General features: G+C 33.7%; 1 protein-coding gene across 1 annotated transcript in view; it reads left to right on the top strand.

The window, feature by feature from the left end:
• The window catches only part of LOC129227931 (titin homolog), a 111,028-nt gene that overhangs the window by 11,773 nt on the left and 73,864 nt on the right, over window positions 1–25,391 (top strand). Inside the window, exons 3-4 of the mRNA XM_054862551.1 lie at window positions 17,683–18,966; window positions 19,444–20,046. Coding sequence (XP_054718526.1) covers window positions 17,683–18,966; window positions 19,444–20,046 — 1,887 coding nt within the window. The remainder of the gene's footprint in view (window positions 1–17,682; window positions 18,967–19,443; window positions 20,047–25,391) is intronic.

The following is a 25,391-nucleotide window of genomic DNA, read 5'->3' as shown; positions in this document are numbered from 1 at the left end:
TAAAATGCCAAACATTCATTCTTAAATTGTTAATGGTGACCAAATTTGGGTAAGTATTTGATCATAAAGTATCCTTCACAAAACAAAACTAAATAGTTTTGTCACACAAAGAGCTAATAATTTTAGAAAACGTGACTATTCTAAGTAAAAAAAAAATAGATAACGGAGAAAAGGACTTGAATTTAGTGTAGACTAAAAAAAATCATCAAACTACAATGTTACATTTGGTAAACCGGGATAGCTCAAATTATCCTGCATTATTGTTGTTCAAAAGTTTTGTATTTAGTTTAATAATATTAATAATGATATAACTCCTAGGGGCTTGTATTTTCTATTAGGAAATATTTAAAATTTATATGTACGCATACTCTAAATTTTATTTGCAAAAATGCCTACAGTTACGGAAAATAATTTTAAAATAAACATATACTTTGCGTTTTGTGATAAGTCTTAAATCTGAGGTAAGGAGAAAAGTTTCATTTTAGAAACACCAAGAAAATAGTATTTTAATCAGAAAAAGAAAAACAATTAAGGGAAACAGTAGGTGTGCTTTGTTGTGAAGATTAATTTAGCTCAGCACTGCTTAAAATAAATTGAGTTCTATATAATCATTATGATTGAAGGTTCATTTACACCAAAACAGCGACTTATAGTTCGTCAAAAATTTAGTTTTTAGTCAAACATTGCAAAGTTTGCAAAGCGTCCCTAAGTTCAAAAGTTTTAATTGATAAGCATTTCTAATTGTTAAATTATTGTAATGTTTAAACGAATAAACCAATGCATATAAAGAAAAAAAATTGCAACTCAGAAAAAATAACAGAAACAAATACGAAATTTTAGTTTTTTTGTTGTTTAGTGTGAGTAGCATTTATTGTAAAGCTACTAACTATTGTATCTTTCGCTGATAACATTGAAAATAATTTATCTCGGTTTTATATTATTACAATGTGTGTAAAATAGATTTCAAGGCTGAGTCAATTGTAACACAAAAGGAAAGGCAAAATTTAAGAAATGTTAACTATTTTAGTGTAGCTTATGACAGATAGAATAAAGTGGATTACACGCGTGGTTTATTGATAAGATAAAAGTTTTTCCCGCTGCTACTGTGCATATTCCTTTAAAACAGTTAAATTGTCTTTCTAAAGACAATGTGTATAGAATATCACGACCTCGCTTTTTTTTTGTTTGCAAGCCACATTCTATTTTATTTTTGCTGCGGCTGGAGGGGATGAAAATAGAAAAAAACAATTAAGACTATTATTATTAGTATTTTTTTTTTAATTCACCTTACTTTGCATGATAATATTGAGGTAAGCAATTCCGCCGTACAATCAGGAATGACCCGAACTTAAATTTTTCGGAGGATGGAGTTCTAAATTGCCGAATGAAGCTCCAATATTTTCCGAATGATAAAATACGAGTACGCATACGTAGGTACATATCATGAAAAGAAATGCCCAGGCATTTAAAAACTGCAGTAATGCAGCTATTTTTAGGATTTGCCGAATCACCAGACAAAATTTGCTGAATAAAGAAATTTTTAGGTGGTCACAGTGACCTCCCGTGACCTCCTATCGGAGCGATCAGGCGTAAAATGCACAGTTGCTGCTTTACGTTGAGCTATTTTTTTTCACAAGCACTATATATGCTAAATAAGGGTCAAACGTATTTTTTGTTGTACCCACGCTTATAAGTTTCCTTCAAATAAAATAAAAAGATAAGCTTCAAACTGTTAGTAGACTGAGCAAAAGTTTCATTAAGGTGTTAGCAAACTTTTGAAATGTTTTTTAATTAAATACAGTAGAACCTCATTAATAAGGACTTAATAAGGACTAATAGGGGATCCAGGTCGTCTGAATTAATGTTCATAAGGATTAAACCAAGTTACCTGTAACTTGATCTAAGATACAGAAACATACTACTGTACACAGTAAAGCAGTATTTTTAATTCAAGAGAGCAGAATATAAAATTGCATGAGAGAAAATTAAAATACTTTACCAAAAAAAAAAAAAAAAAAAAACGGCTAAAAAATACATTATTGCGCAAACTTGCCTTTGCTTACAGTATTTACATCTAAATGGATGTCCGAATCAAACGGATCCGGAGTAGTAGGATCCGGATTTATGGCGGTTTATTGATTGATTCAAAAGATTGCTCTACGAGGAAGAAATTAGAAACAATTGAGTTTCACATTTATCTCAAGATTTATGTATTTAGTCTAGAAATATATTTTGCATACCTTGTATAAAGTATTTATTTGCATCAAGTTATTATATAATAAAGGTTTAAATTGATGTTATATTTCTGTTGCACTGTAGAAATTTTTAAGTATTTAAATAGTTGATGAACTGTATACTGTTTGCTCCTTGTAGAAAAAAACTTCTTTTAATGTCCAACTTTAATGTGTTTTTGTTTAATTTTATTTGCTGGTACATGAATTGTTATGTGTATGGTTACATTTAAATGGAGTATAATTGAGGCAGTGAGAAGCAAAGGGATGTAAGTGGATTTTTTGAAGTTTTGAGTAAAACACGTACAAAAGTTCCAAACCAAGGTACTGTTTCATTGAATAGTCCTTTTTTTTAAAATTAAGGCTGTATAGCAGCGCCTACCAGGGCTATTAGTACCCCCAAAATCTTGCACCAAAATAGTTAAATTTCTTCTACTATTCGGACTAGTCTCAAAATTTTTACTTTTGGCACTTGCACCCCTTTGCTCTTAGATGCTTCAATTTCAATACATTTTTATCGTTGATGACACCATAAAATTGATCAAATCAGTGTTTCAAATCAAGATCTCTACTAAAAATAATTTTGTCACATTTATATGCATTTTTTAAAAAAATTATCTTCCCATTTAGAGGAAAAAAAGGTTGAAAATTTTCTTTTGTTGATAAATTATACTTTATTTATGGAAGCAAAACCTATGACTTCATCCTACCTGATGATTTTTAGTATTCATCCATTATTTATGAAAGGACTAAATACGGAAAGACCTTGCATTGTAGCATGATAGGGTCTGAAGAAAGTGCAATATCCGCTTTCAAAAAAACATTTTGATCTCTAAGCAGTCTTCTAACATTGCCTAAAGTATTTATTTTAAAAATGCACACATTAGCTCGCGTGTGAAAAAAAAAAAAAAAAAACACCACCAGTAACTTCTTTTAGCTTAGCTCCCCAAATGTCGCTAGTTTATTTCTAAAAAAGGAAAAGAAAGTGCAAACATATTCAACATTAATCTCTAGTTCTTTCTCTTTTTTCTCAAGGAAAAGAAAAATTGTGTACATTGTTAATATAATGTGATATTAATCATAAACAGACGCAAACAAATCGACTGCTTAGAAAGACGGTTTCAATCCAGTATAATTCTCTTTTTTACTATGTTCATTCGCTTCATTGTTTTGTGATAGCTGCATGTTCTTCTTTGTTACATTTACTCACATTGAAAAAAAACATTTTTCTTGAAAAATTTTAGTTTTCATCGGTTTCGCTGTATTAGGTGCAACAGTAAATTTTTCAAAAAAAAAAAACTTTCAAATTCCTCTTGCATCCCTTTTTTTCTCTGAAAGACGCTGCTTTACTCAAAACAACTCGATTTTTACTACCGCCATTTAAGAAAGATATTTCCTTCAGATGAAAATTCTCTCTAAAATGCTTTTAATTGTTTAAAGGACAAGCTTTAAATTTCATTAGAAAATAATTATTTTAGATGCGATGAAAACATATATAGTTAATATTTACAATTAGTACATTCAAAATGAATGGAATACAGTGAATATTTCTTATTCATTTAGGAAAATTTCCATCTGTTAAAATGTTTATCACATCATATTCACCAATTTATTTGCATTTTCCGGAGTAGATTGAATGTTTGGCATTTTAAAAATCTCAACAAAAACAGTTTGATAGCAATGTTTTTCGGAAAGAAAAACATCTTGAGATTATGGTCATACATCGGTAGCTTGATTGAAATAGTAAAGATTTAAGGGTATTTTCGGCTCTGTATGCATTTTGAAAGTTTGCAAGTATCAATACCCAAATCCTGATCCGTTAAAAAATATGAAAATAAAAGAAAATAAATAAAAGAAGAGCTATCTTTTCACCCATTAAATAGTTTGCTGTCATAATTTAAAAAGCTTTCAATTTGGCTACGCTTGAATTAAAAAATATTTGCACAAATTAAGCGCAAAAGCTTATTATCAGTTAATTAGAAAATATTAGCAAACTACATTGCAGAATAATAATAAATCCTACAAAAATAAAATAAAACTAAAAATAATTTGCATGGCATCTCTGTCTTTCTCTCTCTTTTTCTTTTTAACTGCCCAACTTCAATTGCTACTTTGTTGAACATTCTGAAATTTGGAATAGCTTTGTGTGTACTATACGGAATTTCTCCGACTACTGTTTTTCACTTTACTAGTTACTTTGAAGAATGACAAAAAGTTTTGTTTGGTCAATGCATTAGTTCTATTGATAATTTTGTTTATTTGAACGCGATTTAATGCTGTATTTATGTTTTTTGTAATAACACCTTTTTTACATTTGTAAGCGACTTGTCCATTGGAGTCTCATAACAATAAATGCAATAAAATTGTTCGACTTCAGGTATTACTTTGATTTCTCTGCTGTTAGAAATATTTGTAAATGTTCTTCAGGCTATGAAGATATACAAATGATTTCGCTTGATTTTACAGAAGTTTTTTATACTTGAAAATAGTCTCGTTCATTAGTCTGTGATTTTTTTCAGGACTTAAATTTTTCTTATAACAGAAATCAAATTGTATAATTACTTTCCCGTTTATTATTTCTCTCTCTCCTTCCTCGATTCATGACTTCTGATTGGTTGTCTTCTTTGTTCTGTCTTCCGGCTATATATATATCAGCCAGTTCGAATAACTTTGCGCTATCTCATGTTCTTTAGATTATTAAACTTAGGAAAAAAGAACTAGAAGTAAAGTGTGATCGCGAAGAGTTGACACTTGGCTCCGCCTCTTTTCAGAATTGTCCATTTTTGTGAAGGGACGATATGGAGAGGAAAGTTAAAACGGAATTTGCAAGTGCGTCATTGGTTCTAGAGTTTGAATGCGTCACCTTGGAAATTAAGAAATTAGCCAAAGAGGTAAAACATTTTAATTTTTTACGGTCAAGGTATAAGTCTCATTGTACTGGTTACATCTTACGCTAATGGGTGGGTCTTGGTTTCACTTCTTTCATCAGCCATTGACCAGAAATATTAAAGCCTCCTATTATTAATTTTAATTGAAAATTAGCGAGAGTAGGGTTGCAATAAAGAATGCAAAGCTTGTCATTTTTACTTTATCGCCAACTCAATGCTACTTTAAATATTCGCAAAACGAACATATAGTAGGAGTACTTTTTTTTTTCATATCGCCAATATGTAGCTCAACTCCGAAATATGGCACGCGTCCTTTCTAACTTCTCTACCTATTTTAAGGAATGGACTCGTTTTCTCAAATGATTGACAATGGTTATTTGTTCGCGGTTGGACTAGACCAGTGATTCTTGCTGGAGAGGTCACAAAGTAAAATTTGCACTTTGAATGATTTTAAAATATACTACAGTACAAAAAATATTAGGTGGTGCAGAGTTATTTGGAGTGACTTAAAGATATCCTGTGAAAAACATCTCGGTCTCTAGTCCATGATTTTTTCCTTACATATTTCATTTCTTCTGATGTTTGGAAGCAATTTTTATAAATGTTTTTCTGTTGGCTGTTTCTCCCTCTCCTTCTTTGATAGTTGACTTCTGATTGGTTTTCTTCTTTATTCGGTGCTCTTGAACAGTAAATCTTATTGGTTAACTTCTAATGCAACTCATTTGGTATAAACACTGGCGTCTTTTGTTTAAGGTATATTCACTCACGAAATTCTACTTTTGTGTTTATCCGTTTTTAGCACCGATGAAAGACCTCTATTGTAGCCTAAATTTGTGATTTACAGAATTTTTCTTGAAAATTTGGGCTGAGTTCACGTTTTTGTTAAAACTCCGAACCATAGTTAGAAATTTGAATTTTTGAAAAATTGGAGGTATTGAACACGATGCAAAATTTACAAATAGGTTAAAAGCAGAGTGCATAACCTGTTTCTTTATTTTCTGACGGGATCCATCCAAAAATAAAGTGATAAGGAAATGTTGCCATTAAGTTGCTTAGGTCCGTTAAATTCATTTGGGTCCCAAAGTCATTGTACTGAAAAAGATGTGAAAGAAAAGCTAGCTCTTAATATTATGCCTTCATTTTACGAATTGAACAGCACTATTACTTACGAACTCTTGCTGGTTGGTTATTTTTTTTGGCCTACCAGTTTGTTGACGCTTTCAGCTTCATTTAGATAGCATCTACCTCCCCGTCTATTATTAACTCTTTCCAGACTGATGAGTTCATGACAAGGACGAAACTGCAGACTGTAGTACAGTTGACTCTCGCTACAACGCGATTCGACTTAAGCGAAATGGCTACAACGCGAGTTTTTCAGGAGCAACGAATTTTAGAGCTAAATCAAATTTCTTGCTCTCTACGTGAAAATATTTTGAAAGGAATCGGGATACTAAGTTTCGGCTTTGTTATTGACTACTAAACATTGACTTCGTGATGGTACTTTCATTAAAGGTGATGAAATATGGTGGCACCTAGGCACACTGTTTCATCTAAAGTTTGAAGATAGAAACAAAAAGGGAAAGTTTGCGATAATTTAAGAAAAGGTAAAAATACTTGATGCACTTGAACAACTAGAAAGTGGATCGAAGGTAGCACGACAATTATGTTTGAGTGAATTTTTCATACGTACAGTTAAAAATCAAGAGAAGACAATCCGTATAGGTCCAGACCTTAGTTTTAATATGAAGCTCACAAAGTGGTGTTTAAGCAAAATGTAAACAATATGAAAATAGAATCTGCTCTTGTATTGCTGATTATAGAGACTCTGAAAGAAGGGTGTTACCATAGATGTAAATGTTATAAAGTAAATGCAAAGCCACTGCAGTTAAAAATACATTATAATGACGATCAGATTGCGCAGCATAAATCATCATCATCAATTTTTAACTTATAAATGTAATTTATTGCATCTACTGTATAGTACTCTTACAGTGAAGTGCTTTATTATTACTACATACTGTACGTACCGCACTGTTTTATTTTTGTCTCTCTCTCCCATCGATCATTGATTTTGTGCATCGTAACGGTATTTTATGTTAAATGATGCAGCTTTTTTAAGAATATGGTAAAAATTCGGTTCTTTATGTAAGAAACGGTAATATATAGTTAAAAAATGGTCTAAAGCAGTTTAAAAAGGGTTTAAAAAATGTCTAAAATGATTGGGTTTGTTAATAAAAAAAATCATAGACACAACACTTTTCCACAACACGAATTTCGACTTACGAGAGGAGTCATGGAACGCATCCCTCGCATAAGTCCGGATTCGACTGTAGTCACAATCGGGCTTTTGGTATAAGCTTGTAATGACTTTATTAAGCGACAGGTACTGGGTTTTTTATTTTTTTTTGCAAAAAATTTGCATTAAATTGTGAGGTTTTGTTGGAAATCATAGTATTTGCATAAATCAAATATTTGTGTTACAAACTTAAACTAAAAAACCTACCGTTTTCGAGTAATGAGCGATTGCTTACGGAAGCAAGTGTTTTGCAAAAAATGGGATCTTCATTTGAAACATTTGATCAACTTTATGGACGTGATGTTTTTTGTTTCATGAGGTTCCAATTTATTTTAGGTTAGTTTCTCATTCTTCTTCAAAATGACATATTTTACTTATTTCAGCTTCAAGTGCCAGTGAGGTCAATTCTGCGGCTGAATCAGAATCCTCAAGTAAGTTCTAGTTGATCTGTCCTTTCAATATTGAAATTTGCAACGGTCATATTACAAAAGCCGTCCCGTCGAAGCACACCGCTTAGCAATGTATTTATTATTAAGTTTCTTCATGTCGGATAAGCAAATAAAATGGGGCCGATCAACTAAGAAAAAAGGTTTTAAACGGTTTCACAGACGTATTTTAAATTTCAATCGTGGGATTTATAAGTACGACTTTCGCTTTTTTCTTCTTCTTGTAAAAGAATAATTAATGCAAGGTCAAAAAAAGCAGATATGGTTGCACCTTTTTCGCCCCCTGACGACTGAAATGCTTTTGAAAAGAACAATACTGAGCGTAAAATGAAATTCAGGGATCAGAGTCAATTGAGTTAAAAAGCTTAAATCAAAAATATTAGCTGTACATTTAAATTTTTCAAGAAAAGCGGAAAATGTTTGTCTGCATCATCGGTTCCCAACCCGCAGATGTCTAAAGACCACACAGGTCGCGGACAATCAATTGCATTATTACAGTATCTTATCAGCTGTAACCAAATTCATAGGTGATAAAGTCTCATAATGTTGAATGCTCGTTTTCTACATAATACAAAAATATTATTATTGTGTTATGTTATGTTATGTTCTGGTAACTATTATTTCAAATATAATTCAATATATACCCGATATTCACCAAGACGAATGCATTCACTTAGTCTTGCGCAACGACAGCTGTAATTTTTATTTAATCGCAGAAAAATTTAACTTTTTAATAAATAACCACCAGTATTATCCGAAAGGTTTTCACGGACCATCGATTCCTCGTTTCACGACAAAAGATTTTAATGCAAAGAAATAAATCTTAAACTGTATATGAATCAAATTAAAGTTTTTGTTTCAATTTATTTGATATTTGCTTTCGTATGTGAGCAATTTTATTTTAATGGAATGTAATTTATCTATTTTATGTTTGATAGTATCATCTGCTGCTAATTCTAGAGCGACTGAAATTTCGGAAACGCCTTTATTTAGTAAGTTTAACGTTTTCTTTGATTTTTTTTGTAATGTGTGAAATTAATTTAACATAGTTCAGTATAGACAAATATTAAAAGTAATTTTTAAAGATCTGAATTTTCTTTGGGGAAACCTTAATTAAAGAAACAAAACCAGTAATTTAGCAATAAGTTACCACTCCTAAACCAGGGCTAAGGCAGAACTATATGCAATGTACCGATAGCCCGGTTATCCCATCTAGAGACTTTAATTACGAAACTGCAGTCTCTGGATGGGAAAAACGGGATGTCGGTAAAAAGAGCAAAATCAAATAATAATGATAAAAGCAGAAATTGTGCACCTCTACGATGTAGTACATTTTGAATAATATAAGTTTCGTTACTCTCCTATGCCAATTAGTAGTAAAAAGAAGTAGAACTTATAGTCAAACAGCCAGTGTTACCAAACTTTACTCTTTTTTCGTATATATATTATCGCCGAAGGGAAGTGTCTAGCAATATATTTTATTAATTATTGACAATGTTCTATAAATACAGGTAAAAATAAGCTCTCAGAAAGTAAGCTTAGCTTTTTTTTGTGCGTACATTGAGCACTAGGTACAGTCATAGAAAAAAAAAACGAAACACTTTTAATTATTCGGCTATTATTCATGCTAGAAAGGAAAGAAAGGTGTCATCCGACTTGGTTTAAGTCTTCTTTAAAACTACATAGGTAAAATTTTGATAAGGGACCATATACAAAGCAAAACGAGCACCAACTCTTGATTTTTAAATGGGAACCCCTATTTTTTGCTACATAATTATGTTTAGACCGCAAAATACAGCCAGGGTACGAAATTTCACTGCATTCCGTGCAGTAGAACAGGAGTTATTAACTAAAAACGTTTTAGGGACCGTCACCACATTGAAAACGCTTCTTTCAAGGTCACGGCTTATCAAGTAACGGAATGTAAACAAAGAAAAGATCGAGATTATCCAGCTCAGTTCATGATTTTTTGAAATTCTCTCTTTTTTCCGTAATTCGATACTTTTTGGGCCCATAATGTTGCGCGAAAAAAAGATTTACGGTCAAAAACTTTTTTTTGAAAAAAAAGTTAAAATATTTACAGATTTTTGTCTATCAGAATTAACCTAAGAATGACGGACTGGGTTTGACTGGTTCATCGTATAGATCGTTGTTTAGTAAATCGAATAAGGACAAATTAAAATTAATGGAACTTTTTGCCTTTTCTAATATGAACCTATTGTATTGCTTATATAATCATTCAACAAATTAGCCTCACAAAAATGTAAATATCCAATCTTATACCAAGAATCATGATGTGAATAAGTTTGGTAAATGTATTGCACCTATGTTACAGGTTTATTTTGGAATGAATAGAAAGTCTTTTGATGTAAAATGGAATTGCGCGTTTTTAATTTCGCAGAACATCGGCAGAAATTTAGGCCATCGCACACAAAAATATAAAAAATATACCGCACAAAGTGGGAAGACGCAGCATTAAATAGATTGGAGACACGAGCGAAGCAAGGTTTATTTATTCCGTGAAAACTTGCTCCATATACATAAAATGAACGAAGTATCAATCTGAAAAATAAAACAGAAACAGGAGAATATAAATACCCGTTATTGAGCAAACTGTTCATACTCGAACAATATTTGGTAAAAATTTGGTTATATGATTTAAGGACAAACACGGTAATTGTTCTAGCGGCTTTTTTGTAATAAAAAAAAAAGAGAATTTGTTTCAAATCCAAATTTGATGCGGAAGATCATAATGCGTGGTAATATAAAAAAATCATAACACAATTGGCGGTTTTAGCTAAACATGTAATGGCTCTTAAAAGCAATTTAGGAAAGTAATTTCCCAATGCTATTTCTAGCAACGAGATTCGAGGTGGTCCAACTCGTAATTTAAAAAGACAAAAGTTATTTTAGCTTAAACCAAGGTGAATCGAAATCAGACTTCTTGTCATTTCTCTGATTTTGTAACTTAGCACCATGCAAACAAAGCTTAGTATTATTTAATTTTGTTTCGCGGACTATATACTTGCAAATGAACATTTCCTATAGTGTGAGGCTATAGGCAGACGCACCTAGAGCAATATTACACAAAGCATAACTGAACAGATAAGTTTAATCTATCCAGAGACTACACTTTCGTCCTTGCTACGGATTTCGCAGACTGGAATCGAAACTAAGCGTGAGGGATGCAGAAGTCACCTCATTGAAGCTGAGAGTGCGAATAAACTGGTAGATAAAGTAAATTTATCTGCTGTATGTTTACAACATCTCACTGGTGAGATAAATTTTCTTCATCCACCAGTTTTTAGGCACTCTTGGCTTCAATGACATGACACCTGCTTCATTGTTCGGTTAAACCAGATGTTCGGTGCAGGGCTGCTGTGCTTATTATTAGGACGCACTGCAGTCATCGAATGGGATAACCAAACCGCAGTGGAGATGCGGGCCGCATTCAGCCCTCGCAGTTGGCCCATGTGGCCCGTTGTTTGCTTAAAGAATAGGACCAGAAAGTTAAAATAGAGTGTCAGTGTCCTAAAGGTGGGGACGAATATTCAGATATTGGATTCTGAAAAACATGCATTTAATAAGATAGGCATCTAGTAGTTGAAAACAATAATTTTTTACAACTCTATTTTTTTTTGCCGATATTTTTCCACGTTATTCAAAAAAAATTAAAAAAAAATTGAAATTTTATCTTTGTCTTGCAAGAATAGTTTTAATGTGAAATGCACGGACAATGACCGAGAAAATAAAGAGAAAAAAAAGGTATTTAAATTATAATTAAGAATAGACAAAAACTCAACTTAATCTAACACGCAAATTAATGTTTTGTTAAATTTTTGACGAAGTCAAAAAAAAAAAAAAAGAAAAAAAGTTCACAATTAGCTACAACTACTACTTTCGTGCAGAATGAGGCTCAAAGCACGCGGCCCTCTACTGCTGCTAAAATTTCCTCTCCTACCACATTGAAAATTATTCAAACACTTTACAAAAAAAAAATAATAATAATTCCTAAAAACCAGTAAACTTATCTAAGAGCAAATATTACCTATTGACCCATCTGGATACTGTTAAAGGCGAAACTTCACACCGTCAGCTATTTTTCGAGTGCTTTTTCCCGATTTAGCCAAGGCAATAATTTTTCCTTTTAGCAAATTATTACCGGGAAGAGCCGTTAATTCTACACTGTCTATTGCAAAAAAAAAAAAAAACAGAAGTATTTTACGTGTAGCTTTTAATTAAAAGAGTTCTATAAACTATTCTTTTATTAAACAATGAAGTAGTGTTTCGCATTATTTACACATTGACGTTTGAATGATATCCACAAAAAACTGACAGTTGCAATATTGTGTTGTTTTTCTGCAGAGACAGCGAATAAATTTATGCATTTAAAAAATTCATAGACGTAACTGTAATGTAGAAAAACCACGTTATAATTGGTTTGCTTATTTTGTAGAACATTTTTTTTTCTTTTTTTACGAAGAAACCAACTTTCATAATTTCTGTTTTAAAAAAGTATACGGTCCCCTAAAGTGAGAAAAAATGAAGTTTTAAGCATAGTGCAAAAACTACTGAATATTTTGAGCTCAAATTTTGGATTCCCGCATAAAAGCTCTTCTAGATTGTTTTTCTGGTAAAATTTAATATGGTTTCAGATCATATTTTTTTCAAAAAATATTTAAATAATTCATAAAAAAAACTAAAATTACATTTTAGGTGTTGTAAAGGGCGTTTTTATTATTGGGTCGATTCATATTTTGATATAAAAAAACAATCTTTGCCGTGCCTAATCTAGTTTTTGTGTTATGAGTAAAAATATCAAAATACGTTTTAACATTACGAGAGGAATTTTTCAGAACTAAATTCTGAAGTAACGGCTGGTTCAAATTGAACAACATTTTGTATACAGAGTTAAAAATGAATGCTGATCACAAATATGTGATAAAAAAAGGGGGTTCTCATTGAAAAAATTGAAGTTGATGCTCGTTTTAATATGAAGACGACCCCTTAACAATGATTTTTCAACGTAATTATGTAGAACTTTTTATTCCTGAAACAATGACACCTCACACGTGTCTCTAGTGTCAATAGTCTTTGAATACGATCGAGTGTTTCGTTTTTTTTTCTATGACTGTACCTGTAAGTTGCCAACGGCCCAAGCTAACAGGCATTCTTATGTTCATAGTACATACTAATTCATTCTATCCCACACGTTTTGTCACTCAGAAAATAATTAAGGTCTCCCTGGCTCTTGAACTATTATGAAAACATGCAAAAATAAATGACTTGTGCATTAAGTCTTTGATACGGTCTCACGCTGCAATAAGGGGAAAAAGTGCCATAATTTTTTGAGCCTTTACATTTTACTTATTTGAAATTTGTCCTCCGTTTTTCTTTTTTTTAATTTTTATTTTATTAGTTTATTTTTATTGATCTTGTAAACTCTCTCTCTCTCTGCACTGCATATTTTTAGTTACACGCAGGAATTAAATAGCGCTCTCATATTTTTCAGGTACTGAGGAGAGCTCTAATAATGGTATGCCTTTTTTTATTACTAAAACTATTATCCTCAAATGTTTTCTAACATTGATATTTTGTTCTACGTATACGTATCATGAAAAAATGAAGCACCGTGGTAGATTCTTAGGGAGTTTGCGAGTCACTACTGAAGCGGATGAAAATCCGGTTCTACGGCGTCTATTAGCGCTTGCTTTTAGGCGGCTTATTGAGCAATCATGATTGCTTATTGCTTTCATTTCACCGTCCTTGGCATTTGGTTCCTTTTTCAGCTTCGACCAGGGACACCACCACCCACCGGCCGCGGCCTCTGCAGGCGCGGCTCCGAGCACTGCGTCCTGGAATCCGTTTCTCCTGGTCGATGGCGTCCATGTCCTACATACACGCCGCTCATACACACACACACACACACACACGCTCATACACATAAGCCTTTACACACATACACACACGCCTACGTGCATACACACAGGTTTACGCACACACGCAAGCCTACACATGCACGTACGCGCGCCTACACATACACACACGCCTTCACACGCACAACTATACACACGTAACTGCCCAGGAGGAAGGGTAGGCTTAGGGAGACAGGAGCTGTTTCTAGAAACAATAACCCCAATGAGTAGGGTCCTGTTGCAACTCGTGATTGCGAAAAACATAATTTGAGTTCGAAATTTCAAAATTCAAATTAATTATCTTTTTTTTAAACTTTTATTTTCTATTTAAATGAGGTCTTTTGAAAGTTTTTAACTTAGTAACGTTTCAAAAGAATGATGAACAATTCTTTTGGCACTAAATACTCTCTTTATAATCGTATTTTCGTAATTTTAAGCCTCTTAGTTCCTCATGAGAAACGTGATGAAAACTCATTCTCTTTTTATTTTCCCCTTTCCTCAGCATTTTTCATTCAGTCATAAGTCTGTATAAGCCCTACGCATGTTAATGATGTACCTAAAGGCCAGTGATTATCACTAAAACGAGTTTCTATAGCTCTACTAATACTAAATACTGAACAAAATACCAGCAGACGAAAAGTTGAAGGGACTGTTGCCAAACCGTGAATAGGGTTTATTATATTCTCGGTTGTTTGCATTCGTCTCAGAAATTAGATAATTAGCTGCAAAATTTAATCTTAATTTAGATTTTTCCGGTACTCAGTAAATAAACACTATTTCTTATAAACATTTTCTTCACCTGTATGTCCCTAAAGTTTAATATACAACCGAAGACGAGTGTAACAATTTATCTTTCCTCTCTTAAGGTGTTCTGATTACCTACTGTAATGCGAAGCTTTAATGCTCGAGATCCCGGCGATATTGCGAAAGTTTAAGCATTGTGAAATATTTTATCCTCATGTAGAGTAACGGCACCAGTAACAGACAAGGGTCCAGTAACACTGCCGTGTGCAGGTAAACGGCATTATCTGCAGAAATGAGTTTTCGAGATATTGGAAGAAATGTGTATCGCCTTCAATATTATCCATAAGGAATTAGAAACTTTTTTCATGTCCTTTTTTCAGCGGAAATCAAATAAACAAGCTTGTACAATAAAGCTAACGTACAATAGAGGACAAAAATGCAAAATGAAAAATTTGCAGTTACTGCCCTTTACCAGCACAAGGCAGAACAGACAGTCGTAAGTTAGGATTTAAATAATAAGAACTTTAGGCGGTAAAACTGATGTTGCCGTGGCCCATGAAGACGATGCAACCGTCTTGTGTTATGAGGGTGAGTTTTATGTGCCAGTTTTTATTTACAAGTCAGTGGTGGAAGGCTATGAACAGCTACCACGAGGTCTGCCAGTGTTTCATGTTCATTTGAATTTAATAAGGTTTCAGATCCAAAAGTAAAGAACTTTTGCACATTTTGAAGAGAAAAGGGGCGCTTTGTCCATTAGTCATTCTTTCCTCATCCTATCTGTCACTGGGTATCGTCAGAATTGTCGGTGTCTGTTACTGGGGGTCGGACCATTTTTCGAAATTTAGCAAATAAAAAAATAATTAACTAATTCAGAGGATCAAGAAGGGGCCAAACGTTAGATGACATGTAGTTGCACGAGAGAAAAGTAGTTTTTAATGACTAAATACATTAAAAGGCTCAGAAAGTTGAGTTAACCTGAGAGCGATGTCTTAAACATGTCTGTTGTTGGAATCGTTACCCTTTTTCTTTTGTTCATGCAAAATTTGCAAAATTTTCCGCTCGCGAAATTAACAATATTTTCATTTTCGCGAAAATTACGACTCCTAAAAATGACTGCTTTTATGGAATTAATGTTATTAAATGCTTCCGTAATTTCATTTTTTTAAACAATATTTTAGCGGATGTTTTGTCTACAAATCCACTGCAATTTAACTCCAAGTTCGAAGGGAGTTTCAAGTCGAAAATTCATCCCAACACTTCTGAGGCTGAAGAGCAGTCTCCCTCATTCGAAGCCGACAAACACCGCAGTTCTATTGCACCGAGATTTACAGGTAAATTAATTGAAATGTTTATCTTACAAGGCAGTTCATCCAATGATTTTATAAATGATGAACAAAAATCAACTTCTATTTTCAAACAATAAACACTTGATTAACAATCGCTGAACCTCACCACTAACGCTTTGAATAGTTTAGTAGAGTTGCTCGTGCCTATTTTCTTGCTTATCTATGGATATAGCTATAATCTAATGTCTAAAAAATTAAAAACGACATGCTTCATTCTTATCTGTACAATCATCAAGCTACGGGTTCCTTTACAGGGTGAATCAAAAATCTTTCTTGTCTTTAGATATAAAACTGGATTGCAAAATAGCCCTTCACACTGCACTGTAAAAAAATTCCGAGACGTTACCGACTATTTCCGTGTAACGTTTCGACATTTCAATGGTTTTTATCCACTTCCAGGAAATATCACGTATCATTGTCTAAAAGTTTCCTGATTTGCTAGAAGTTGTCTAAATGCAGACTTTTCTCTGTTGTTTAAAATATTTTTAGCTGCCAGTTTAAAGAATCACTGAGAGTATTTATAAGGTGTGCCGGCTTCAGTTCGATTACGGCTCGTTCATGCTGATTTAACTCCCAAAGAGAGTGAATAAGTATAGACTACTTATTCACTCATTCATAGCTTTGCGAGAATTGCAATCAGGTGAGACGCTTGATACTTACATGCAATTCTGGCTTAGCTTTTGGCCATGTTTTCAATACTGTTCTTTGGAACTGTCTTGATAAATCAGGAAGGTTCTAAGCTTTTATATTATCCCTACCTAAGATTACTCTGAAGTTCCAGTGGCACGACTGGCTTTAAACGGGAAGATTTCTGAATTTTTCAGGCAAGTTACTGAATTTTAACGGAAAACGTTCCTGGGTTTTGCGAGGTATGTTACCGGCATAGATTGGGCACATCAGCTGCCTGTTATTTTCCAGGAACGTTTCTGAATCGTTTTTACAGCGTGTAAAACAGTTTGTGTGACCTTACTCCATAAAATCGGTGTCAGCATAGCTGCCTCCTTTGCTCTGGAGTAACTTAACTTATATAATTGGTGGAAAGTGAAACATTGTTTGTGTAAGGTTATATTATGATAACGTAAGTATAGGGTGTTTTTTTTGGGGGGGAGGAGGGCTATAGCAAGGAGGATCTTAAGTTTTTGCCACAACATTGTCTGATGTTGAAAACTTGAAGGCTAGGATACAATAGTTGGACGTACTTCGACATTCTCCAAATTAATAAGGAAATAAGGATGCATTCGTTAAAATTTACTGAAGTAAACATTCCTACACTGTTAAAAATTTTCCGGAAAATTTACGGTAATTGTTACTGGCATTCATGTTGCCAGTAACTATTACCGTAAAAATCAAATGTTACTGTAAAATTTTACGGTTTCCTCGGTAGGCCACAGCAACCAGTTGGCGCTGGGATCGCTTATTTCTCCGGTATAAATTACCGTAAAAATCAGCGATGCGTCGGCGATGCAATTTTACAGTAACAATTACCAGAAAATCTTCCTGAATTTTTAACAGTGTACAAAAAAGTTGTAGCAGTACTTGCAGTACTTTCGATGCATTGAAACAAATCTGAGTCTAATTATCAATGTTTAAACCCAATTAACATTTATAATCATGGCAAGTATTTTGATATCCCTGTTATGTTATTATCGAAGTGAGTCGCTTATTTCAGATATACGTTTAGTTTCAGGTTCCTCAAGAACGGGGACCTTTTTCTCTGAATCAGCAACTCCAAAGAACGAAACTGCTAAACCAAAGATCATTAAAAAAGATGATTCAGATAATATGTTTGTACATGATAAAACGCGAAATCATGCAGTTGAAATGCAGCAACAAAAATCTTTTGATGAGATGTCTGATGAAGAGCATAGTTCAACGAAAAAATCTGGTGATAAGTCACAAAACAAACAGTATCAAGAAGAAGGAAGGTTTAGATTAGTTTACCCAGAACAACTAGGAGGTGAACGTCCAAGGCAAGAAGCAAAATACGAAGAGCAAGTCAAGGAAGAAAACGCGAAGAATGAGGGAAGGGAAACACCTAAAGAAGTTGGTTCCAATCTAAAAATTCTTAAGGAAAATCCAAACATATCAGCTGAGCAAATAAGCTGTGAGGAAGAATCTCAAAAATTTCTTAGTAATCAGTCTACTAAAATATCTTCTGGCAGAAAAGCTCAACAGGATGTTCAAGCAAAAGCATCATCCGAGAAAACTGAATCTGACAAGCAAACCCTGAAAGCTGGTGGTTTAATTTCATCTGAAGAGGACCGTAGCGCAAGCCATGAGCAAGCAGTTGAAGATAAGTCTCTAAACTCTGGAATTGGTGTTCAGTTGGAAAAATCGAAGAAACCGGAACAATCAGAAATGGAAAAAATGTCTACAATTTCTCAAACGCTACGAGAAAGTGAAGAAACTATTTTTGATCTGAAATCTTCGAGAGATTATTCTGGTGAAAATTTTCGCAACGCTTCTTCCAAACTAGATTCTAATGAAAATTACCTAAGACAAGAGGTTCAGAAAAAGGAGGCTGTGGAAGGTCCTGCATTTCTGGATTCTGCTAGCCAAAATAATCACTTCGAAGTTCAGTCTCAGGGCTCTGACATCGGTGTTCAGCCTCAAAGTTCGGATTTCGTAATTCAGTCTCATGATTCTATCTTCGGAGCTCAGAATGAAAATTCTGATTTCGACGCAAAGTCTCAAAGTTCTGACTTCGGATTTTTATCGGAAAATTATGACTTCAGAGATCAGTCTAAAAATTTTGAATTTGAAGATCAGTATAAAAAGGCTGACTTTGGAGATAGATTTAAAATTTCTAACCTTGGAGTTCAGTCTGAAAATTCTGACTTTGGAGTGCAGTTTAAAAATCCTGATTTCATAGATCAGTCTCAAAAATCTGACTCTGGAACTCGACCTCAAACAGTAGGCTTCGGAGATCAGTTTCAAAAACTAGGCTTCGGTGCTCAGTCTCAAAACTTGGACTTCAGATCACAGCCTCAAAACTCTGATTTCGGAGCTCAGCTTCCAAACTCTGACTTGGGAGCTCAGTCTCAAAAATCTGACTTTGAAGCTCATTCTCAAGAATTTGACCTTGGAATTCCATTTGAAAGTTCTGACGCTAAAGTTCCATCCCGAAATTCTGACTTCGTGGTTTTCTCTCAAAGGTCCGACTTCATTGTCCCATCTCAAAAGTTTAACCTCGGAGTTACATCTCAGAAAACTGACTTAGGAGTTGACCTTGGAGCACCATCTCAAAATTCAAACTTTGGAATTCAGTCTCGGGATTTTGATTCTCAAATTAAATCTCAAATCTATAATTTCGAAGCTCTGGCTCAAAATTATGATTTAGAAGTTCAGTCAGAAACATCTAATTACAGCCCTTTATCTCAGAATCACGACCTCGGAGCTCAGTCTAAAAGTTCTGCGTCTGAAATTCAGCCTCAGGATCCCGAATTTGAAGTTAAATTTCACACTTCTGACTTCGGAAATCAATATTATGATAATGATTCTGGCATTGAGGCTCAAAATTTTAATTTCGAAGATCGGATTCAGAATTTTAATTCCGGAGTTAAAAATAAAAATTCAGACAAAGGGATTCAGTCTGAGGAATTTGATTCTGGAATCAAGTCTCTAAGTGGAAAAAACAAAGACTTCGATGGCGAGACAGAAAGAAATAACAGAGAGAAAATGTTTCATAAACAAGCCTCCCTAGAAGAAAAACGAGTTGTTCAACCTCAACAAGGATCTCAGAATCTTCAGTTTCTTCAAAGTACGCAAATAACTGGACAGCATACAAATAAACTTAATGCTACACAAGAGCCGCAGAAAGTTGATTCAAACCAGTATATGGATAAGGAAGTTGGAGAATATTTTGCAGGTATCGGCAGTGATGTAGAAAAGAACTCCGAGAAATTACAGTTTAGAAAACAACCTGATCAATTCGGAATTTCAAAAGAAAAGTCAAATACTAGTTCGAAATTTGTAACTGCAAATCAGAACATGGATGGATCTCGTTTTATAAAAGGAAATGAACAGATTCTCACACTCGAGAAAACTCTAGATTCAAGGGAAAAGACAGGAAATGTCACTTATATGAGTGGAAAACGTTCTGGAGAAGAAAACCTTTCTCAAGAAAACTACCATGGAGATATTTTAAATGAGCAAACGGCATCTAAGTACCCGTCAGAAGGTAATGTCTTAAAATTTAATTCAAAACATTAATATTCATGAAATAACTTCTTATCTCAGCTAAAAAGATTTTCTAGTATTCTTCAAATAAATAAGTAAAAAAAGCCCTCCTTGCTATTAGTGGTTTTTAGATGAAAGAGCTTTCACTCATTATCGTTATAGATTGGATATAAACAGAGCTGCAAAGTCAAATCCTCATATAAATAACAGCTGATGATAAAGTAACCCGCGTGTTTCAACAATGAAACTCGCGCCATGGCATGATAATTTGATAACATGTTTTGGTACTTGGGTCGGGTGTGACCCAAGGAGAATAAAAATTGCCGTCCGTGGGTACGCATGGTTATGTGTCCTTGGGTACAAAAGTACGTCATTTTGGTTTTACAATCCAGTCACATCGATAGGACCACAGATTTACAACATTAAAAATCAGAAACAAAACCTTTAAAACATAGGGAATCATGATACCTACAACAAAAATTAATAATACAATCCACGATGGACAGAAAAAAAAGGGCTCATGTTTGTTTTTACTTAGGTACTACTAAAACCGAAAAAATGTGATAGAATCATAAGGGTTCGTTTGAAGGCGTTGAAACTTCTTGGGGTACTGGAGAGGGTTGTGACATACACGTTGAGCCCCAATCAGGATCTCGCTCGACGATACCCGGAATTTCCTGAGCAACATCCGTAGGTACAACCGTCCGTGGGTACAGCAGCTTCCTCTACTTGTTAAGGTCTTCCGCAGAGATGCGTAGGAACATTTTTTGGAATTTCAATAAAATGATGGAATATCCTAAATTTATATTTCAGCGGTATCATTCCCAGCACTTCTATTTTCAGGATTTTAATTCCACTTTTGTAACCAAGGTCACCTTTTAAGTTGAAGGGACTTAGTCCAGAAATTTGGGGGTAGACAGAAAACCTCATGAAGACAGTTTGTTTCGGAAGTTTCAGAAGATGGAACTGGTTTTTATAAACGAAGAAAAATCATTTTGGTGCAAAATGTACCTCTTTTGCCGATTTTTTTCATCTTTCTGTTCTTCATTTGTGTCTGGTTCCAGTTTAATTTAAGTCGTAATTGTTTTGACTGTGGTTGAAACAGTGTCATTAGATAATGATAGAACCCTAGTTTCGAGAGCAAAAAACCAAATATGTTTTGACAATGTTTAAAGAGCAACCACGTGGATTTCTAACACATTAAGTTAATTTCTCAATTTACGTACAAACATTAAATCAACATAGATTACTTTAATTTCTCAATGTGATGGAAACTAAGTTTAACCGGTCATTTGAAAAAGAAAAATCACTCTTTTAAAATGTTTTTCTCGTTCTAGTAAGACGTTAATAAACTTTGACATTCCCCTAGCCGACCTAGTGTGTCTTACAGCTCTTGGAATACGAAATGATACTCCGCTGTTTGGAATGACACCAGGAAAGATGATCGTTAACTCCAACATTTCTCGGGAATCATCTCGCGATTATTTCAGAATAGAAAGGTGTTGCTCAATCAATGAAAGTCTGTTTGAGCGTATGTAATCGGTTACTTCATTGCTACTTGTTACATAATACTTTTTTTGCCGAGTCTTATCCAAGTTTCGATCAATCATTTGAAAAATTGAGAAGCCTGGACAGGAAATGCACTCATCAGTGAGTTGAATAAGTTCCTTAAAATTAATTCAAAATTACAGTGGTGTCTTATTGAAGAGGAACTCTTTTCATTTTTTTCATTTATGTCCTGTTTTTCCACTGTTTAGTAAGCAGCCGTGAATTGCACTTCTGCTGAAGACGTTGGGAATTCGTGGAATCCTAACAGTTACCCTTGCCTTGGAAAGTTACTATTATTACCAGTGTATTGATATTTTCTACTCCTACGAATGCTGAAAGCAATTTTCCATTCCATTTCAATGTTAAGGATTCGTAGTCGTTTAGTTTAAATTTTTGCCAAATTCTTGTGCTTCTCGCTTTTTGAATTTTTTTTCTAAAGAATTGATGAGAAATTTGATTTATGACTAGTCCTCGGTACCAGGCTCAATAGCTACTGTAGCAGCGATCCACTTATTTACTCCACTTTTGCCAGTGGTTTTACACCGATTAAAAATTTCATAATGACGGGAAGTAAAATACTGCAATGCATTTGAGGTTTTTAGAAATGTCACTTCTTCTGTGTAGTTACTGATATTTGTTTCCCTATGACAAAAGTGTTGTCATTCTCTTCGAAACCATCACAACTTGAACAGCTTGGGGCTAAATTATAGACTTTTGAGGAATCAAATTGTCGTTTCAATTTTCAAAACAAATATTCCTTTCCCTGATAACTGGCATTAATGTGCGTTAGTATTCTTTATTCTTCGTGTTTTAATTTTTGAGCTAAACTAATTATAGTGGTTGATCTTCTCTTTTGGAGCTGAAGCAGTAAGAAATTCTTGCTTCATTTATCATGAGCCAAAGCATGAGCTGTACGAAAGAGATCGTTCATAATCTCGCCGCAAAGCTACCCTTCTCGAAAAGTAGAGAGAAAATGTGGGAAAGCACATGCAATATCACAGAAAAGATCCTTTTCGGTAAAATAAATCTGCCGGAAAAAAATTAAAAAAAAAAAAAAAAAAGTAAGAAGTGAGAAATGACTTTTTGAGCGAATATTCGAGAACTTCATATCCAGAAAGGCACCCCTCGTAGTTTGTCGATTCAGATAATATTTTTTATGCATCATTATTTTGTTGATTAAATTGAAATAGTGGGTACAAGCAAAATTTTAATGAAGCTGAAGAATAAGGGTCGCTCTAGTACTCACCGATAACTTTGACAAACCACTGTATTAAACGCTGTGTTTTGGTATATTCTCAGTTTCCCTCCTTTATGCTTTTTTTTCTAGAAACTATTCGTCGAAGTAAAAGATGGAGTGACATTGACTTCGAAGGAACATCTCTTGAAGACGAAAATACCCCTGATAAAACGACCAAGCAAAAAAACATTTCTGAAGCAAGGAAAAAACGAGGTAATTCTAAGTTAAAGTTTGTTACTCTAGCTTCTTACTTACTTTTGAAGCAACTTTTCCGTTTCGTCTGCATTAGCGGTTAAATCATCCAAAATACAATTGACGCCAAACTGAATATCCCTGATGGTAACTTAGAATCCTTTGTAACAATATTTATTTCATTTTTTATGTGTATTCGCTCCATTGACTTAGGTTTGGAGAGAATTGTTCCCGCAGACTATAAAAGTAGGAATTTTTTAGTTTATATTTATCCTTATAGTTGGAGCTGATAATATTTAATTTTTATGTGTATACTTTTGGTTCTCTCCAATGAATTGGGTTTGGAGAGCATTGTGGCGGCTTACTATAAAAGTAGGAAATTTTTTACTTTATCTTTATCAATATGTATTTAGTCCCGCAAAATACAACTAACGATAAACGGAGCGGTACCGTTTTACTTAAAGTTATTGGAACTAACAATATATTTTTTTTATGTGTATACTTTGTGTTCTTTCCAATGACTTGAGTTTGGAGAGCATTGTGACGGCGGACTATAAAAGTAGGAATGTTTTTAGTTAATCTTTATCTCTATGAATTTAGTCCCGAAAAATACAACTGACGATAAACGGAGCGACACCCTTTTACTTAAAGTTATTGGAACTAACAATATATTTGTTTTTTTGTGAGTATACTGTGTGTTGTCTCTAAAGGATTAGGCTTGGAGAGAGTTCTACCAGCAGACTATAAAAGTAGATAAGATGAAGAATTTAATTAATTTTTATCTTCCATTTTACAAAATGTTATGATAGTATTTGAGCATTGAATAAATGATGAAACTTCTGAAGTTTAGGAAAAATAGCAGTTTTCATACTAAAATTGAAATAATACATATTTTAAGAGGTAGGGAAATCATGAAATTCTAAAGCTCTAATGAAACGGAAATTTTTTCATCAAGCTATAAAAAAAATCCAAAATTTACATACGCACAATACATTTTAATGTATCATCTATTATGTTAGTTTCCATATTTCTCTGTTTTACATTATGTCGTTGCTATTGCTATCTGTCCTTAGCAATTGTCCACCAGTGTATGTTCATAATTACATTGAAGTGAAATTTTATCGACAGGACTCGCACTTTTTCCTGAACAGCTGTTTTTATGGTGAAAAACTTTTTTTTTCTTTTCAAAAGTCACCATTTGTTAAAATTTAATAAATTATGAAGTAAACAGAACTACCACAAAACTTTTCGACATAGTCGTGCAGTGGTTAGACGCTGATCTCTTACCCCTAAAGGTGCAGGTTCGGTGATGGCTTTAGTCGGTGGTTTTACAAGATGCAGAAAATCGATAACGTATGATTATACGACATGTAAAAAATCCCTCAAGTATTTGTTTGGCTTGGAGTGCTCTAGACAACATTAAACTCTTAGTGCAGTTTTGCATCGAATAGAGCCCAGGTGCCTCCATCTAATGGGGAAATTGGGAATCAAAATTCTCGTGGAAATGGCTTTTGCCAATAGTGGTGCCACATGAAAGAATAGATGCTATATTGAAGCGTTGCATCAGGTCTGCAAAAGTGCCTCTAGCGCAGCCACATTAGAAAGAAGAAGCCTTAAAACTTCACTTCAGTAGACTTTTAGATGTCTCTTAAAAATACGGTGAAAATTTTAAGTTCCTATCATTAAACCTTTCTGAGAAAAAATGTGCATTAAGTTTAGCAATTTAACATTACTCGTATTCAGGGTACCGACTCCCCTTAAAAAAATAATAAGACCCTACACTTGATACCTGTACATGAGCATTAGTTGTAATCAAAAGGTTTTTCTAAAAAAAAAGGGTAGCTCCGAATTTCAATTGTCAAAAAGCCCGCATTGAAGCTTAAAACACCAAATCACATTGTCTTTTTTTAATTTTGTTTTTGTTTTTTAGCATTATTGATATTTCCTGCATGATTGTACTCAGGTGCATACTCGGGGACCCATTAAAATATAATAAAGAAAAAATGGATTGGTGTTTCCAGCTTTAATGCAGACATTTCAAAAACTTTGAAATGGAACTACTGCTTTTTGGCGCGCGCACCAAACTCTTCAATTCTTTTCAAATGCTTCACTGTGGACCGTTTCTTACACCTAGCAAAGTGTGATAAAAGTAGGGAATGGTACATTGGTATTTCAAGAAAGTTGGTGTTTTTGATAGGGTCTGAGAAATAAAACTGCATAATCAGAACCTATATGGAACGTGTAAAAGAAAAAAAAAAAACAAAAAAAAACCAAATGGAATGCATTAGAAAGAGCACTTTTTTCTTTAAAATGATGACTTGTGTCCTTTACAGAACCTTATCTTAAATACGGAATTTTTAAAGTCCTCT

The sequence above is a fragment of the Uloborus diversus genome, chromosome 8 (assembly GCF_026930045.1).
Source record: "Uloborus diversus isolate 005 chromosome 8, Udiv.v.3.1, whole genome shotgun sequence".
In the NCBI taxonomy this organism is placed as follows: domain Eukaryota; kingdom Metazoa; phylum Arthropoda; class Arachnida; order Araneae; family Uloboridae; genus Uloborus; species Uloborus diversus.
Note: the sequence above shows the minus strand (reverse complement) of the source record. Positions and strands in the feature narration are given on the sequence as shown.